The following is an 18,887-nucleotide window of genomic DNA, read 5'->3' as shown; positions in this document are numbered from 1 at the left end:
TTTCCTTACTCGTAATTCTGGTTAATAATGGACCCATGGATTCACAAGCTTTCTTTTACCAAAGATGGAAACAGGCTAGAGAAAAATACAAGCACTTGCTCAGAGTTAAACTACTGCTTTCAAACACATTTCTAGGCTTATTTGTGAAGGTGAAGTACCTCCTTTACTTGTGGCTCTTTTTGAAGCTGGAAATAATTGACCAATAAAAGCTTGTTCACTCCTGGATGAGGTCCACTATGCTCAAGAACTTAACACTAATAAGGAATGAGGGTCCAATTCTGGTGTACCAGACACCTGGCTATCATTAATTCCTCTATTTCCCATTCTCAAACTTCATCTGGTAAAGAACAGGCAGCATCAAGTTATTTACCGTAAATATGAAGGAAGACAAAGAAAACAAGGCACAAAACCAAATTAAATGCATTTTATTTTTTAAGTTCATTCATAAAACTGAATGATTCAAGCTGCACAGCAGGTAGTAAATAACTGCATGGCAGTGACAAATCAAGCACCAAGAGGCTCAGATAAAGGTCCTCATAAGGATGTTTCTGCAAAAAGAAAAAAGAAAAGTACATAAGCAGATGAAAGAATCTACCATTATACCCATTCTCTTCACTGAGAATCCCATTGTTTTAATAGTGTTTGCTGGCTAGTCTATTAGGTAGATAACAGATCAAGCTATGAGACCTCTCTAGTCTATGAGGGACAGCTTGTCATTTTTCTTTGGGAATACTAAACACTGTTGCTTTATAAAAGCTTACCTTTTTATCCATGAGCTTGGCCTGAAGTTTCTTGATTTTTTAGAGTTGATATGCCTGTGATAGCAGAGTCCTCCCTAGAAAAGTAAACAGCCTTTAGAACTAGCTTTTTTTCTGAGACAAGTTCCATCTCAGGCTAACCCCCCACCTCCCACTAACGGCCCACCCAACCTCCCACAAGCATTTGGGGGAAGATTCTAATATTACTTTGAGCCATTGTTTTAAGGAAATAGATCAAAGGAAGGTAAGAAATATAGAAATTAAAGGGTAAATATATATCACAGTAGAGATAATTTAAAAAAGTGCTCACTTCCTTCATTTGGGAGCCACCAAGAGTAGGGTGTCAATTTAAAGCAACTCAGTTCCAGAAAAACCAAGTTCAGCTTAACTGGACTAGTTTTGGCTCAATATATTAAGGAAAATGAGAAGGCTGGATTTTAGAGAGCTATATGGATGTAAGTAAAATCTGTTCTTACCTATCAGCATAGCAATAAAACCTTTTCTCCTGGTTCTGACTGCTAGTCCTAAGAGTCAGGTGTGCCTTACTCTTGTCTGCCTCCTTCCTTGCGATGGTCACTGAAACTTCTCTCTCCTAGCTTTCATGGAGTGCCGTGGCCTGCCCCTGGCTTATCTGTACTCCACATACCACAAGTGTCTACTCTCAGCTGTAGAGTGTCTGGGCTCGGAGCCATTCGCGCTATACTTGCTAGCAGTTCCTAGTAGCTGAAACATCTCTCCTGGATCTTTAAAGGCATTGTCACGAATCCTGAGGTATCTGCAAACTCCCTCAATAGTTAAGGTTCCACCTGCCATTGCAAACTCAGCCAATATCAAGCCCATGGAACTATTACCCATGCTTTCCCACCCACCTCCACCTCCCACCCAACCCCACCCCAACCCCACCCCCCAACTTCCAGGTAACACACCCATGGGATGGAGTACACAATCCTAGTGGTAAACAATTATCTATACTACTAGGTACAATGGCACTGAAATTGAGGGCACCAAAGCGAGGGCTCAAAGGAAGCTATGTACAAATAACAATGATTGGATAATAACGTTATAAAGATTTTAAAAGTCATTTTCTATACAAGCAACATTTTAGGATGGTTGTGTGATCTTGTGCTGTATTTAAAGGAAAACTGCAGTTAGCATGTATTTAAGTAGACAATATGGTTTCTCACCACATGAAATTCTAATCTCCATATAGTAAGTGGTCAATCCATAAACCTCTATTAAAGACCCACCCAACCAGGACAGAAACTGCAGTTTTCCTTTAATGTAAGCCTTTTTTGTGTGTTGAATAAAATTCTTAATGGCACTAGTCAGTTTTAAAAAAGGTCTTCCCCCAAACTTCTAATTTGTGGATTTACGAGGTGGCATTAGCCAGCAGCTGGTTTCTATTCTCTGGCAGAGTTTTGAACTTGAATTGATAGAAGCATTCAACATCAGGGGTAGAGGGTAGGGAAGGTCCAAAACTCTGCCAGTCCCGAATCCATACAGTTGTCATTCCATTCAAGAGGGTATTAAATCTTTTATTGATTACACATGATAATGGATGATACACAAGCTTCATTCCCATCTATAACTTTATCTGGTACCATAATTCAATTTAGATATATTGCATAGGATGTGCCAACAATCATTAATAACCAAAAAAAATAAAAAAAAAACTCCATGACTTTGCATGGGTGACCCTTTTAATGATGGACTCCAGGTCACAACACAGTAACTGTCAGTTCAACTACACCAAGGTTCTGAAGACAACAGCTTCTCCACCAAGCAGGTTGTAAATAAATTTCAAATGGAACCTGGCATCACCCTGAAGGAATTCTAACTTCACACTGTTGGGGTAGTTTACCAAAATGGCTTCAGAGTAGACTAACTTTACACAGCACATTAAAAAAAAAAAAAAGACATTTATTCAGCGTCATGATCAGACTATTACATTTAGCAATCAACAGCATGGGTGCAAAAAAAAAATCTACATTAAAACCCTTTGTTGGAATGCTTTACACTTTCCACAGAACAGAAACTAAAATAACCTGTTATACAATTAGTCACAAGTACAGTCCTCGAGTTTTTTGCCCATACACATGAGTATTGTCTAAAACATGTCTTCTTTGTAGCAGCTAGGCCCTGCCACCACTGTGCTTGGCTGAGTTCACAAATCTGTTGTAACCTGTAGCTTCCCTGTCACTTCTCTGGCTCTCCTCTCCTGCTAAGCTTTGTTTCCTGTTGAACAATATGGAATAAAGTTGTTAATCTAAACATATTAAGACTCAAGGCTACAATCCAATAGCAAGTTGTTTCCCACAAATTTTGCTGATCTGAATATTAACTTAATATCCACAATTTTACTGTAATTATAATGTTAACTATGTTGCACTGCTCAGCTATATTAGGGTTACTGGGTTCATTATAAATTACAATTAAGTGAGAATAACAACAAAAAAAGGTGTTCACTTACCTGGCAGTAATTAAAACCTTCTGCCACTGCCATAGCTACTGCTGCTGCTGGAGCCACCATAGCCACCTAAGAACAAAATTTATTCTCTTAAGCTTTAGAAGTACGAATAGTAACGATGTTTTTATAGTTGGGGCTTAACCTATTTACATTGTTTAAGTTGAAAATCACAGGTTGGGGGAGCCCAACTCAAACTATTTTAACTCAGTCATTTAAAATTTCCTCAACGTTTTAAATTGTCAGCATTTTGTTTTCCACATTTCCTAAACAATTAGTTTAGCCCTCCAATACCACATATATACCATACCTTGGTTTCGTGGTTTGGCAAAGTATTGGCCTCCACCACCATAGGGGCCAGAACTTCTGCCTCCAAAGTTTCCTCCTTTCATGGGTCCAAAATTTGAAGATTGATTGTTGTAATTGCCAAAATCATTGTAGCTTCCGCCACCTCCAAAATTGCTTCCTAAGAATGGAAAAGAGGACCTTTATATGTTATTCAGGGAAAATGAGAAATCCTAGTGTTCAGGGTAAAAAAGTTGCTTGATCTGCCTTGCTCCCAAACTTCTGTGGCTCCAATTTCAATCATCTTTGTATTTCATGTGCAAGGCACTCAATTGAATAATCCAATTAACTAAAACTTCACCCAACTCACCATGGCATAACAAAAGGTACACATTCTCTCGCCTTTAAGGCCTTCACCCAGCCAGGGGCACAGCAAACACATGCTGGATACATCAACTAAGCGCCTAAGATCCCAAGAGTTAACACTAAATCCTGCTAGACGCTAATCTAATTCCAATTGAAGACACCACTATCCACTTAACCATCTATCTATTTGGGAGTGAGGCGGCCCCAGCTTAAAGCTAGGAGGAGGTAGCATTGCAAGCCCATTAAAAAAAAGTACCATGCAGCACAACACACAATGCTTTAAAACCATCAAATCCTCCTAAGGATAAACTCTAAAAGGCTAATCTAGCTATTGCACCAAGTACTTGGATCACTGGATACCTACCACTACCACCGCCAAAGCCGCCTCCGCCTCCACCGTTGTTATAGCTGTCATAGCTGCCACTCCCGCCATAGCCACTGCCCTGGTTTCCATAACCCTGTCCACCACTTCCATAGCCTCTGCTTCCTCCAGAGTAACCAGGGCCGCCTCCTCCATAACCACCTACAAGAATACAAGTCTTCTCAATAAGACAAAAGTATTCAGCAGTCAAATTCTGTGCAAGCATGGCTAAAGGCCTGCTCACAACATGCTATTAGATCATTGTTGAGCTTATCATGCACTAGGGTTTTAGTCTCTACTAACCTATTCTAAAGGTTGCCAAAATTTTTTACCTGTGGTTCTTTAAAAAAACTTACCGTCATTACCAAATCCATTATATCCATCCCCACTGCCACCATATCCGCCACCACCACGGCTGCCACCAAAGCCACCTAGAAGAAAATGGAATTTAAAAACCAGGTCTAAAGTATGTGGACTGCATACAAGTTACCTTATATTAAGTATAAATTTAAGGAAGCATTCAATTAGAACTATTCCCGTATTTAACAGTTACTGGTTAGAGAGGAGCCAGAACTGTATCTGGATTAAAGTGTAACTTTCAACAAGTCATCAGGGGATCATTACAATTTTACCATTAACTCTTTATTAGTGAACTATAGCCAAAGATACCTCGACCACTGAAGTTTCCTCCACGACCAAAGTTGTCATTCCCACCAAAACCACCTCCACGACCGCCACCAAAGTTTCCAGAACCACTTCGACCTGAAGAATCAAGATGAGGTGTTGGGCTATACAGACAGACTGTAATTATTCAAAATTATGTTTACGGTTTAGTTAAGTAGCAAACTCACCTCTCTGGCTGGATGAAGCACTAGCCATCTCTTGCTTAGACAGGGCTTTTCTCACTTCACAGTTGTGGCCATTCACAGTGTGGTATTTCTGAACTACACGATTTTGGAAATAAACAGGTCATCTCAGAATTCAGTATACAGCATGGATTTCAGAACCGTTAACAAATGCCAGCCACCTGATACTTACTGACAATCTTGTCTACGGAGTCATGGTCATCAAAGGTTACAAAAGCAAAGCCTCTCTTTTTGCCACTGCCTCGGTCAGTCATGATTTCAATTACTTCAATTTTCCCGTACTGTTCAAAATAATCTCTCAGGTGATGTTCTTCAGTGTCTTCTTTAATGCCACCAACAAAAATCTTTTTCACAGTTAAGTGGGCACCAGGTCTTTGAGAATCCTAATGTAAGAAAAATTAACCTATGTTACTGCAACCTATTTCAGTTAGGAATATTAAGTCTATTATACCCCCACATGTAAAGTCCTCCTAGTGGAAATCCTTCAAATGTCTAATGCAAGAAGGAAAAAGGTACGTACTTCTCTCGAGACGGCCCTCTTTGGTTCCACAACTCTTCCGTCCACCTTGTGTGGCCTTGCATTCATGGCCGCATCCACCTCCTCCACCGTGGCGTACGTGACAAACCCGAAGCCTCTGGAGCGCTTGGTGTTTGGATCCCTCATTACCTTAAAATGTTTAATACGTGTTAAGACCCCCGAAGTGGTTGACTTTTCTACCTTGACTAAGGTTAACAAGAAACTTTATTACCAACAGTTTATCTCAAGTCCTTCCTTTTCCCATTAACCATCTGCAGTAAATTAGTTGGGTGCTTTTTTACTCAGTTAAAGCCACTCCATACTTACAGCTACCATCCTATTAGCATTCAAACAACAACCGCAGCAACTTAAGCCAAGGAAACCAACTAGTTCTACAGCCCTTTGTCTCTTTCGAGTCTTACCACACAGTCTGTGAGCGTTCCCCATTGCTCAAAATGGCTCCTCAGACTCTCATCTGTTGTTTCAAAGCTCAATCCTCCGATGAAGAGCTTCCGCAGCTGTTCGGGCTCTTTGGGAGACTAGGAGAGGAGGAGGGGAAGAATTAAGCAGGGCTATAACGCAAATTATCTTTCAGTTGCAAGAAAACAGATAGCAACGTACGAAGCACTTATTGTTCCTTTGGGGCGCAACAAACCACGTGTTTCTCCCCACTGGGGGAGGCAAGATGTTGGGGGCTGGGTGGGCTTGGAGGCTCTGAGCGCATGCGTCCCTTACTCTCCCTCCGACGCACGCGCAACAAAAGGACTAAGAAAGAAAACTACATGGCCCACATCCGTCTGTAGCTGCTCTTTTAAAAAGCAGCCCATTGGGACAAGGTAAAAAGCAGACTAAATGTGCCTAAGAGTTTTGCAAGGGGCACCGAGCAGGCGTGATTGCTAAGGGTCGCAAGACAGCAGCCTCATGGCGACGAGGACAAAATGGCGACCTCAACTTAGGGAGGGGGAGGCCCGGGCAGCGATCGAAGAACCGTCGACAGGGCTGGGGCAAGCAGGTAAACAAACTGCACCCTGCTAAACTCAGGAAAGGAAGAGGAAAGGATATTCAGCTGGGGAGGGCGTCTTACCCACCTCTGATTTAGACATGATGGCAGTGGAGGCGGCGAAGACTTCAACGATGCTTTCTCGGCGGCGTCCACGGGCAGAAAGGAGTAACCTCACGAATGTATCTGCCAGCCTACCTTCGGCCTCCCTTTTTTATCCCGCCTCCGCGCTTTCGGCATTGGTAGACTCCGCCCCCGAATAGCTCTGATTGGATATTTGAAACAGCTTTCCCCTACCATTGGTCTCTGGTGTTGCATTGCTGTGTAACGTCATCCATTTGGGCGTTCTACGCAGTCTCCACCCCTCGGGGTCTATTGGCTCTCGAGTAATATTATTCTTAACTAGTGTGATTGGCTAGTAATTCAATCATTCATGTTCGAATGTACTTAAGTTACTTAAAGAAACTTTTTAATCCTCTACGGCCTTAAATGTTATATTCAGTTTACCTGGCAAACCATGATTAATACTATACATCAGAAAAGCAGTTAGCAAGTTACAATATTTTCTTTTTTTGACAACGACTGCCTGCTGAGCGCATGTGTAGGAAAATGGCGAGTTTACGCAGGCGCGTAAGAAGTTCCGTTTGGCGCTAGGAACACGTGAAATGGCGGGCAGAAGACGGCGGCGAACCTAAGGCGCCTGCGTAGTGGCGGGAGTTGGGCCCCTTTTGCGCAGGCGTAATGGGCGGGGAAAGGGTCCGGTCTCAGGATTGGTCGCGCAGGCGCAGGGAAGGATCCGTTTTGGCGGGCGGTTGGCGTTGCGCAGAAGGCGGCAGCGGCGGTGGCTTGTGGTCTCACCACAGAAGAACAGGGGAGACGTTAGCGTGAGTGGTCGGTCTCGATCCCGGGTAAGTGGCGGACAGTCTTGCCTACGCATACGAGGTCTTGAACCGACTCCAATTGGTCCCGTTATTGTGTGTAATGAATGGACCGCGGGGTGGGGGATCGTGAAGGGGGAGCGGTGGGTCCACCCAACCAATGGAAGAACAGGGGCGGGATGTTTTATCCCCGTAGGTTCTGTGGAGCTTTGCAGCCGAAGAGTTTGACTGGCGAGTGTATAGGCCAATTGGGTCTGCCTTTAGCTGCCGACTGACCGGTCCTTGGGCCATCGGTATGTAGGAGGAGGGCTTGCTCCTCCTGAGCAGCGGCTCACTGAGCCAATGAGCACGAAGCGCGCGGTAGGTTGGGCTCCTCGGAGAGGCAGCGGTTTGACTCCAGTGGGGGATGCGGGAGTCGAGCGCTTAAATGGACAGACCAAATCTGGAGCCAGTAGGCACACAGCCTATTGAAAGCGCTCGGGCTGACGGCCCAATCAGCGCTCCAGCAGAGGGAGGTCTTAGATTTGGGGATGCGAGGATGAGGAGTCACTGCCTGCGATGTCGCGTGGGGGTGGGTATTTTATCCACAATGGTTTGAACGAAGCCTTTGAGCTTCCAGGCCACACACTTATCTGGTAGGGAAGCTGTAAGTTTGGTACTGAATGCCTGAATTTTGGCTTTTGTTTTCCCACATCGGTACATCCCACAATCCCACATTTTTAGGTTGGGGGGTGGGGACAAGGAATGTTTTTTGACTTTGAGAACTTCTTTACGAAGACTGCCTTGAAATATTAGAAAGTGTAGGATAAATCTCTTTGTACTGTTGCGGAAAGGTACCCAGGAAAAGTCAACATAATAGTAATAATGCATATTTCCACGGACAAAGAGATTTGTAAATCCATAGAAAAAGTTTTGGCAAGCTAACATAACAAAGGGTGTTACCTCCAGGGTTACAGTGGGATGGAGACAGGTTGGATCTCCAATGTTTAAATCTTTGCAGGGATAATAATTTGTAATTAAAGTTAAAATTTAAAGCCAATTGTTTTTGTGTTTTTTAGTTACAAGCAAGTACTTCTCACCTCAAAAAAGTGCTGTTTTTCTGTTAAGAACTAAGATGACCCTCGATTTTAAAATGCAAATTTTGAAAAGGTGACTCTGAGTACTTGCTAGGCATCATGCTAAATGTTTTTCAAGCATTGCCCATGTCTCCAGAGTCTTTTAAGTTCTTCTCTGAGCATCTTTTCTCTGCATCTGTATCTCTCTCTTTAATCCATTACAGATCTCCTAAGCCCTTTCTGCTGTTCCTTTGAGGACATCTGGATTTAGATAAAAAAACAAGTTGCTTAAGGAGGTTAATGCTTAGGATGTTGGAGATAGGACTCATTCATCACCTGGGTTGTTTTTTTTTTTTTTTGCCTTTTGATTTTATTTCCTTCAAAGTATTTTATAAGTAGTCCATATCGTGTTGGTAATGGCCATTCTACTCTACTCTGTCCAGTATTTTTTAGTAAAATATTTTAATTACATATTGACTGTATCAGAGTCTATACTGCTCTATTATTTACTGATTTATTGTCAAAGAGAAAATCTTTAAATATTGTAATAAATTCAGATCCACATGAAATACTGTTATGAGTAGAGACTTTTCTGATATACAAAAGGAAGATGATTTTAACTGAGCTTATTGTGAACAGAGGAGAGATTTTCCTGTTTGGCACTTGCAAAAGGAAAACCTATTTTGTACTTGCTTGTAAGCTGTTTGTAGGTATTCTAATAATGTAACTACTTCATTTATAACATTTATAAGAACTAAAGTGATAACAGATTAAGGGTGAAAAAAAGTGAAAGCTTTGGTTGTTCAGTCCTGTCTGACTCTTGCAACCCCATAGACTGTAGCCTGCCAGACTTCTCTGTCCATGGAATTGTCCAGGCAAGAATACTGGAGTGGGTAGTTATTCCTTTTTCCAGGGGATCTTCCCGAACCAGGGATCGAACTCGGGTCTCCTGCATTACAGGCAGACTACCGTCTGAGCCACCAGGGAAGCCCCATCTGTCCCTGATTTATTTAGGTTTGAAAGGAATACAGTTTTGATCTACTACAGAGTTTTTCAGTCTCAGCGATATTGACATTTTGAGCTTAATAAATGCATCTCACCTCCCCCACACCTCTTCTTGGGACAATCAGAATGTCACCAAATGTCCTTTGAGGGAAGAGTGCAAAATCTCCACTTGAAAACCATTGATCTGAAATGACAGATGGTAGAATCAATTATCTTGTCAAAATCTTTTATTTTACCAATTGGAATTTAGAGATAAGATGGGGGAAATGTTGATTCTCTCTTCAGATGTAGAGTGACCACTGTTTGATTGGATAAAAGGAAAGCTACATTAACGTTTTTACCATTTCTTTCCATTTAAACACTGATTGCATCTTGTGTTTGGCTTCCTAAAATAATGGCAAATAAGTTTTTGGAGAGGTAGACTTTGCTTCAGATGCTTCTTACATTCTCATCTGACTTAATCCTCTTTCCTTTAAAGTTTCACTATACAAACATATGCAAAGCATTCTGACATTTTCTCATTTATAGTACTCTATTTCATTTTTTTAAAAACACAGGTTGATTTCTGCTGAACTGATTTTTCAGCTGTTTAGAGACCCATACTTTGGGGGAAAAGAATTACTGACTTGAAGAACAGGTAAACCAAAACATGCCTCCCTAGGTTACTCTCTGAGTAGATTCCTTTCATCTCCAGCCCTGCCTACTTTGGTCTATAAACAAATTAATCAGTGATCCTTAATTTGATGTTTTTTAATGGTATGTTTTTATTAGAAAAATTTCAGGAATTGTACCTAGACTTTTTGGTTTACTGTGATGTGTGAATAAAAGTTGCTTGTTTTATTGTAAGTTCTCTTACACTGTCATAGTTAATAGGTCTGATAAACATTTCTCTCTGGTGGGGAAATTTTGGTGAGTAGTTTTTAATTGAAATCTGAGACTATCATATTGAATATCCTAAGTTTAGACTTATTTCTTGCTTTTGGAGAACTTGGTTTGATTGTTAACTTGTACACTCTGTTAACAATACAAAATGCTGAGTCTGTGTTACACAAATTTCAGACACTTGTGCTTAGAACTTAGAGGCATATCCTGTTGCATCCAAACATAAAATGATTGTTGCTGCTGCTGCTGCTAAGTCGCTTCAGTCGTGTCCGACTCTGTGCGACCCCAGAGATAGCAGCTCACCAGGCTCCCCCGTCCCTGGGGTTCTCCAGGCAAGAACACTGGAGTGTGTTGCCATTTCCTTCTTCAATAAAATGATTGTTATCTAAAAGGAAAATGAAATCCAATAGGTAGAAAGCTTCTCTCAGGTAGGAGGTGAGCAGGATGATAACTGGGGAAAGACAAAGACAGAGCATACCTTTGAATTGACTGGATTTTTATATATCTAGGAAACTTCTGGTGATTTTCAGAGCCCTTGACAGTATTTCTGGAAAAGAGAGAACGGCATCCAGGATACAGAGGTTTCTGAGGAAGACTAGTATTTTTTGCTTTTACCATTTATTTAACCACATAGCATAATTTTTATATCTTATTGAAATAGCTCATATCACATCTCCTGGTAAAGCATTTTTTTCTTGTCCTTTTATTTTGTCTGTTTTTATTTCCAGTCACCTAACATGAAATTGGGCCTAAATGCTCTGGATGTTGACTTTAAAAGCAATAAATTATAGTGCTAGATATCATTTATAACTGACTCAGTGTGGCTGATATTTACACATTGTTATTGATGACCTTAGACTCTGGGCAATTGTCTTTTTTCTCTGACATAAATTGATTTCCCTTCCCTCCTTGTAGAGGATGGCTTTAACTGATCATTGTACTAATGGGAAGGAGTCCAGGTCATCCTGAGAAGAGTTGGCTTGTGCAGAGTCCAGGACGCAGATTTGTTGGATTTCTGTAAGCCACTCGAAGCCACATATTCATTTCTGATGACAACTTTACACTTGTGTTGGCAGAACACCCACAGTGACAACTGTTGCCTATGTTTAGTCTGCCCGGGAGCTCTACCAGCTAGCATGTTTGGGGGAAAACCTACACTGTTCTTGTTAGCAGCTATGTAAATATTAGACCTTTCTGAATTTGTCTTCTCAGATCTGCCATCCTTTTAAGTAAATTGCATCCTCTGATTGCCTCAACTTACCTTTAAAATGAAAGATTAAAGGATTTAGGCATTCTTTGGGTCATTTAAAGCACAGTTCTTTTTGCATCAGTAATTAGTTTTATAAATGTTTGGTTTATTATTTTTAAAATTTTATTTCCCCTGTGTCTTAGTTTCTTGTGGCTGCAATTACCACAAACCTGGTGGCTTCAAACAACAAGAGTTTATTCTTTCACAATTCTGAAGGCCAGAAGTCTGCAATCAAGGTGTTGAGCCGGTTCTGGAGGCCCTAGGGGAGAATCCCTTCCTTGCCTTTCTAGCTTCTGGTGGTTGTCTGTTTTCCTTGCCTCCTCACTTCCTGCTCAGTCTTCACGTTGCTTTCTCTATATGTCTCTCTCAGAACTCCTGCCTCTCTTAAAAAGATATGTGTGATGGCATTTAAGGCCCACCTAATAATATGGGATAAATTTCTCCTTTCACATCTTTAAAGCACATCTTTTGCCATATAAAGTAATAGTCACAACTTTGAGGGATTAGGTCATGTATATCTTTGCGGGGTGGAGGGAGGCATCATTCAGACTACTGTACCCTGGTTCTTTAATCCCTATCCAAATAAATATTACCTAATTCAAAAAAGAAAAGGTTATTTTTTAAAATGAGGAGCAAGTGGTGGGGAGAGTAGGCAAAGGCACAGGAAACTCAAAGTGAGCAATTTGCCTTCTTTGGTCCTTAGTTTCTTATGGAAGGAATTGGCTAGGTGATAACTTATAGTTCTCTAGCCCTAAAATTTTTTATGAAGTGACTCCTACATTGTCTTGGGAGTTTATTTTTGAAGTCAATTTTAAATGCAAATCAATAACTCGTTCTTATATTTTGGGCCAATATAGTCCAACTGGTTTTCCCTAGAACTTGAGGGACAGAAAACTGAGTTGTTGACTGGTTGTCAATTTCTCAGGGTATTAACACGTGATAACAAACCTGTACTTGGGTGTGATTTTCTAAAACGAGTGTAATAGACTAGCTGAACCACTTTTCAGTCATTCCAATGAGGCTGAGGACTGTGTAGTCTGGATTTCCTATCCAGTAAGAATAGTTCATCAAACTTAAACACTTAAAGTCAATTTTACCTCAATTAAGATAAGTTTTTTTTTAAAGAGAGGGGAGTAAGCAGAATTTTAAGGGGGAGAAAGAACTGACAGATTTTTCTACCTGAAACTAGGTCACGGACCTAGATTTAAAATTTTTCACTTGCAGTCTTTTTTTTCTTTTGGCTGTGCGGCATGCAGGATCTTAGTCCCTGCAGTGGAAGCTCTTAACCATTGGACCTTCAGGGAAGTTCTGATGTGCAGTCTTACTCTTCAGACTTACGGAGTGCCTGTGGCATCATGTTTCACTGCTAGGAAGCACACCAGAAATCATGGGATTGAGATGGTGTCATTGAAAGGACTGCTTCAAGATCAAGTTTTATAACACACTCATTATTTATTTCTTCCAGGGAGTGGAGGAACCAAATTGAATTCAAGTGTTTCTCTGATTGTAATCTACAATTCTTAGAATAAAACAAGTTCATATCTGAGCCAACGGGCATAATTATGTCGGAATAAAATGCCCTGTACAAAGAGGTCAACCCAACAGGCTAGGAAATCTATCTTTGGTTTCTGAGGCAAATCCTTGAACTCCATGTGCCTTGTTTCGCATCCCTAAATCAGTAAGACTCAACTCACCTCACAGGGAGTTGTGGAGGGTAATATACTGCTAATTTGTTCAGTATTTCACAACAATAAATTATATCTAGTAATCTGATAAACATAGGCAAGCCTCATTTATGCATGTAGTTGGAGACAAGGATAGATAAAACTTACAGATAGTTCAGAAAATTCATTAAAGTTATTTTTAACTACTACTGTTATCAAACATTTTATCTTTTGTTTCCTGTGTACTTTGCAAAGTTTTCTTATTCTTTTTCCATAACAGACATGAGGTAAGTAGGGCAAAGAGTTAACACTAATGTAGATGATGAAGGGATCAATTCATCAAGAGGAAACAATAATTCTAAAATTTACACAACTAATAATCATCAAAATACAAGAAAGAAAACAATAGAACCTTAACACCTTTTAGTTTAAAAAAACAAAACGGAAATAATGTGTGCTCTGGGGTCAGTCGTGTCCGACTCTGCAGTCCCATGGACTTAGCCTGCTAGGCTTCTCTGCCCATGGCATTTTCCAGGCAAGAATACTGGAATGGGTTGCCATTCTTACTCCAGGGGATCTTCCCAACCCAGGGATCAAACAGAGTCTCCTGCATTGGCAGGCAGATTCTTTACCACTGTGCCGCCTGAGAAGCCCATTAATAGAACAGGTAGACAGCAAAGCAGTAAAGACTTGAATAGCACTGTCAGTGAGCCTGATACCATAGACATTCATAGGATATTCCACCCAACAGTAGCAGAATATACATTATTTTCAAGTGCATAGCAGTATTTAACAAGTCAGACCATCTATCATAAATCTCAAAAGGATTTGATTATACAAAGTATGTTTTCTGGCTGTAATGGAATTAGAAATCAGTAACTGTAAGACACCTGGAAAATACCCCAAATAATTGAAACTAAACAATATACTTCTGAGTAACCCATGGATCAAAGACAAGATCACACACAAAATTGGAAAATATTTTGAACTGAATAAAAATGATGACGTAACGTGTGGGATATAGCCAAGGCAATGCTTAGAGGTAAATTTATAGTATTAAATGCTTTAATTAAAAAGACAACGTTTGAGATTGACATGGACACACTGCTATGTTTAAAATGGATAAACAAGGTCCTACCATATAGCACAGGGAGTGCTGGTAGATGTTACATGGTGGCCTGGGTGGGAGGGGGTTTGAGGGGAGAATGGACATGTGTAGATGAAGGGCTGAGTCCCTTAGCTGTTTACCTGAAACTATCACAACATTGTTAATCTGCTATACCCCAATACAAATATAAGGTTTTTTTTAAAAAGGTGGAAAGATCTAGAGTCTTTCTATCTTAACTCAGAAAAAGGGATAAGAATGATGATGTTTAAGGGTACAGAGTTGGAGTAAGTAGTAAATAAACTCTAAAGACCTAATGCAGGACTTCCTGGTGACACAGTGGATAAGAATCCACCACTAATGCAGGGGGCGTGAATTCAATCTCTAGTCTGTGAAGGTTCCACGTGATGCACCGCAGCCACTGAGCCCATGCTCTAGAGTCTGTGCTCCACAGCAAGAGAAATCATTGCAATGAGAAGCCCATGCACCACAACAGAGTCGCCCCTTCTTGCTGCAACTAGAGAAAGCCCTCACACAGCAGTGAAGACCCAGTGCAGCCAAAAATAAAATTATTTTTAAAAATAATAAATCAAAAAATACCTAATGCATGGTATCATGAATATGGATAATATTGTACTGTAATTATATAATGTGATAAATATGACTACACTGTCTACTATATTACAATATATAAATGTATCAAAGATATACATGCTGTATACCTTAAAATATTACATGACAAATTCAATTTTTAAAAATCAAGCCCAAAGTAAGCAGAAGAAATAGTGAAAGTAACAGTAAGCAGAAGAAAGGAAATAGTGAAAGTAAAAGCAGTGAATAGTTGATGAAATATAAAACAAAACCAGTAGAGAATAAAATCAGTGAAAAAGTTGTTTTTTTGGGAGAAGATAATGTAGTGAGCAAGTTTGATCAGTGAAAAAAAGACAAATTAGTAACATCAGGAATAAGGGATATCACTACTAATCCTACAGACACTGTAAGAGTTATGAGGGAGAATTATGAACAATTATGCCAGTGCATTTAATGTCTAGGATAAAATGAATGGCTTCCTTGAAAGACTACCAAAGCTCACTTCAGAAGAAATTAAGAACCTCACTATTCCTATGTGTATTAAGGAAATGGAATTTGTAGTTAAAAGCCTTCCCACAGAGAAAAACTGTTGGTCCAAATGGCTTCACAGGTGAATTTCCCCAACTTCTATGGAAGAAATAACATCAATTCTACGCAAACTCTTCCAGAAGATAGAAGTGTATTTTTAACTTCATCTACTATCAGACATTTAACTTCTCTGCTTTATATATTTAAAAGTGTTTTCTAATTTTTTTATTCCCCCACAGCAGACCTGTGAGATAAGCAGGGCAAAGTGCTAACACCTTAGGTTAAGTGACCTGTGTAGTTCAACTTTTCAGTGATCTAGTTGGGATAGGACTCCTATCTTATTCCTAGTTCTGATACTGCTACTGTTAACTAATTGCCCTTTTAGTAGCTTTTTTTTACAGCAGCCTTTGGGATGGTGCTAGCCACTGATGAGTGAACCAGGGAGAGACTTGGTGATACTTCAGCTTAGTTCTTAAGTTGAAGACGGGCTTAAACTCAGTGCTCATGCAATATTTGACACTTACTTGGCTCTCAATAAATATATAACCAACCAGAGAATTTTAGAGCAAGGGTCAGTATTACTGTATCATCCTTTTGGCATAGGCTCTGAGTTGGGATGATGGTTGGAAGCTGGACAAAAAGAAACATCTTATTTGGCTTAAGCAATGTGTCAGAATGCTCAGTGGAAGAGCTGGGTGGTCTGAGATTGGCCATCCCTTAAGCCATTTATCTGATGGTGGCCTTTCTTTGCATTTAACTGTCAATATATCTAAAGTGTAGAGCACACTTTTATGATATTGTAGCACAGTAACTCACACTTATATGTCAATAGAGACACTTGCAAAGATGTACAAGGTTCAATAATTTCTGGTGTGGGTTTGTTTCTCCTGTCATCACCCATTATGTGTTTTTTTACAGCTTTTAAATTGCCACAGAGAGAAATTGGTCAGCATCTTAATAGATGGCCAAGGAGCTGCCAAGGATACCGTTGTATGGGATGGGAAAAAGTTCAATACTGGGTTGATTTTATTTATCTAAATTGTAGGCTGTGACTTCAATATAATTCATGTTGCTAATACACCAAGGTAATGGCAGAGCACAAAACTATGCCATATGTTGAAGGAATGCTCTCTTACTCCTGGAAGTTTTACAGTCTGAGATACCTTTCTTATTCCAATTATATAAAAACTTATTGTCAGGATGTGTTAATCAGATTTTAGCATACTGATTTAAAGTCTAATACCATCTCAATAGTTACATTAGAGATTTTAGTTTATGGTTATGCAAATTAATTTTTATGACTCTTGAATGTCTTTGCTAAACTAAGACTGTGGTAGAATGTAAATTGTTAGGCATAGTAGAAGCTCTTCCTTCTAATAGAGGATATGTTGAAATGACTTGAAGAAACCATTGTAACTTAAGCTGCTGATAACCAAAATCTGTACAAGCTAGATAAGTTTGAATCTTAAAGTTTATGACTATTTGAGAAATGCTTTATGACTGTAATTTTAATTGGGGATGTGCACTTCAGTTTTCTTTTAACTCCTCCATATTTTGTGAACATGATTTGCCAAAGTGGTATGTAAAAATCTGAGATTCGCAGTCATCTACTCAAATGGTACTCATCCATTTTTCTTAAAATTTATGGAGAAATTGCCAGGTTCCTCATGAAAGGTGACAAGCTCTACTAGTTCATGCTTCATCATATTTAATTAGTAGAGAGGAGTGGGTGTGAGTTAACACTTGCCAGAGACTGTGGTGCTTTGAGAAATTCAGTACATTCCAAGGATAGAGGTGTTCAGAGGCACCATCTGGAAGACATTTCCCCTTGGTGGTACCAAATTCTACTTTCTCTTGAATCGAAAAACAATTGAATAGCTAACCTCTTGCCCATGATGGCTTTAGGTGTGCCCTAACTAAATTTAGAGAAAGCAGACACTTGGGAGACGAAGCACAGTAGATTTGAATGTAGGAAAAAAACAAATCCCATGTAAGATTATTTTGTGGGATTGTGATCTGGTAATGAGATATCAAGAATTTGTGTGTTACTGCTAAATATACCAATGAACCAAACATAAAACAGGTGTTCTGAGAACTGCTGTAGTACACATTCATTTATATTTTTTAATGGGGTCAGAGCTTGGAGGACAATACAGTGAAATTTATAGGGTAGCCTTTATCTCCATTTATAATGTATATGTTTTAATCTAAAAGAAGAAAAGACTCCTCTACTCCCTTGCTTGCTGGCACAGGAGGGTTACATAATCAGCAAATAGGATACTTTGCCCCAGAATAATTCTGTGACTGGTGGATGCAGTGCCTTGGCCTGATTTTTTAAAGGATGGAGAACTGGAGCTCTGCTAGCCAAGGGAGGAGCATTTCCTCTTTCCACACTCCTCTCTATTAATAAAGTTTGTGTTGCCTATATGTGGCTTGTTAATGATAGGGGTGTTAACGACCACAGTTAATCTTCCTCCTCAACTCTTTCCTAATCCAGTCTCTTAAATAGACATTTAAAAAGCTTTTAACTCCTCTTGAATTGGGTGCTCATGGGCTTTTGGTGGATGTGGAGTGATAGTTATCAGCCCATTTAACAAAACCTGAGACAGCCAGGACAGCTGTAATGTGCATCTCTATGCTGTGTTTTTGTTAAGATGCCACATGGCTAATACTTTGGAAATCATAAATCTAGTGGAAGAAAACATCTTTATAGAGGGTATTTTAGTTTTATGCTGTATGTGTGGCAAACCTAAAACCATTGGTACTTCTAGATCTATGAAGAGCAAAGAATACAGACCAGATTAAAACGGTTCTGTAAATTTGGTTTCTTTTCATCTTTTTATTTGCTACAGTGGGCTATAAAGAGGACGCCTTGAAGACAACGCTGTAGCTGACAGTTTAATCTTCACATAAGCCAACAGCTTTCCCCAAGGGCCTTAGGGGAGACTTGGGAGTTTCTCAAGCCTGGACCAACGGAAGTCTCCTGTCAGTGGCATATTTAATTAATACATGTGAGAGGGACCTTTGCATATGCCCTTGCCCTTTTCTGCTCTTTAGAATGACTTTTTTTATAGAAGATTTGCGTTCTTAGTGTGCTTATAAAATTTATATTAAAATTCTATAAAAGAGCTCATTGATTAATGCATTTTGACACTTGGTTTGACTACCCACAATAGTTCAGCGGGTAGTTCAGTGAGGCAACTTAGCAGTTGCTTTTGTTACTTTTTAAACAATACAAAGAAAGCTTAGAGAAAGACTTAGGATTATTATATATAGGCATGTGTGTGTATTTTGGCTGCCCTGGGTCTTGTGT

At 39.9% G+C, this 18,887-nt stretch overlaps 2 protein-coding genes across 6 annotated transcripts in view; one reads left to right on the top strand and one right to left on the bottom strand.

Annotated features, from left to right (window-relative positions):
• Positions 1–409: 409 nt before the first annotated feature.
• On the bottom strand, positions 410–6,807 carry HNRNPA1 (heterogeneous nuclear ribonucleoprotein A1). 4 transcript variants are annotated; one of them, XR_826886.1, is made up of 12 exons: positions 6,706–6,807; positions 6,040–6,156; positions 5,621–5,767; positions 5,273–5,483; positions 5,086–5,178; positions 4,904–4,996; positions 4,591–4,665; positions 4,238–4,396; positions 3,533–3,688; positions 3,229–3,294; positions 762–835; positions 410–548 (listed from the first exon to the last, which is right to left on the bottom strand). XR_826886.1 is itself a non-coding variant. In XM_010857970.1 (11 exons), exons 1-10 carry the CDS (start codon positions 6,718–6,720, stop codon positions 3,239–3,241), a joined length of 1,122 nt encoding a protein of 373 aa, XP_010856272.1. In that variant the 5' UTR covers positions 6,721–6,807; the 3' UTR covers positions 2,273–2,993; positions 3,229–3,238. The 4 variants fall into 4 exon arrangements, 2 of the variants coding, with proteins under 2 accessions (XP_010856272.1, XP_010856273.1); XR_826887.1 differs by lacking the exon at positions 4,238–4,396 and having other exon boundaries at positions 6,706–6,806; XM_010857970.1 differs by lacking the exons at positions 410–548; positions 762–835 and adding an exon at positions 2,273–2,993.
• A 583-nt stretch (positions 6,808–7,390) lies between these two features.
• The window catches only part of CBX5 (chromobox homolog 5), a 34,704-nt gene continuing 23,207 nt past the window's right edge, over positions 7,391–18,887 (top strand). The window contains exons 1-2 of one of the 2 annotated variants that reach the window (XM_010857968.1): positions 7,391–7,525; positions 7,692–7,788. The gene's annotated coding sequence lies outside the window, so the exon portion shown is untranslated. The remainder of the gene's footprint in view (positions 7,526–7,691; positions 7,789–18,887) is intronic. The other variant, XM_010857967.1, reaches the window with a different exon arrangement.

The sequence above is a fragment of the Bison bison genome, unplaced genomic scaffold (genome assembly GCF_000754665.1).
Source record: "Bison bison bison isolate TAMUID 2011002044 unplaced genomic scaffold, Bison_UMD1.0 scf7180017864383, whole genome shotgun sequence".
NCBI classification, from domain to species: Eukaryota; Metazoa; Chordata; class Mammalia; order Artiodactyla; family Bovidae; genus Bison; species Bison bison.
The sequence above is the reverse complement of the archived record's forward strand: the minus strand, read 5'-3'. Positions and strand labels throughout refer to the sequence as shown.

Bases quoted from the DNA above. Each gene is read 5' to 3' on its own strand.
- HNRNPA1 (XM_010857970.1), bottom strand. The intron at 4,666-4,903 runs GTATCTTTGGCT...ATTTTCTTCTAG, and splicing joins AGGAAACTTCAGTGGTCGAG to GTGGCTTTGGTGGCAGCCGT. The intron at 4,397-4,590 runs GTAAGTTTTTTT...GTATTCTTGTAG, and splicing joins TAATGGATTTGGTAATGACG to GTGGTTATGGAGGAGGCGGC.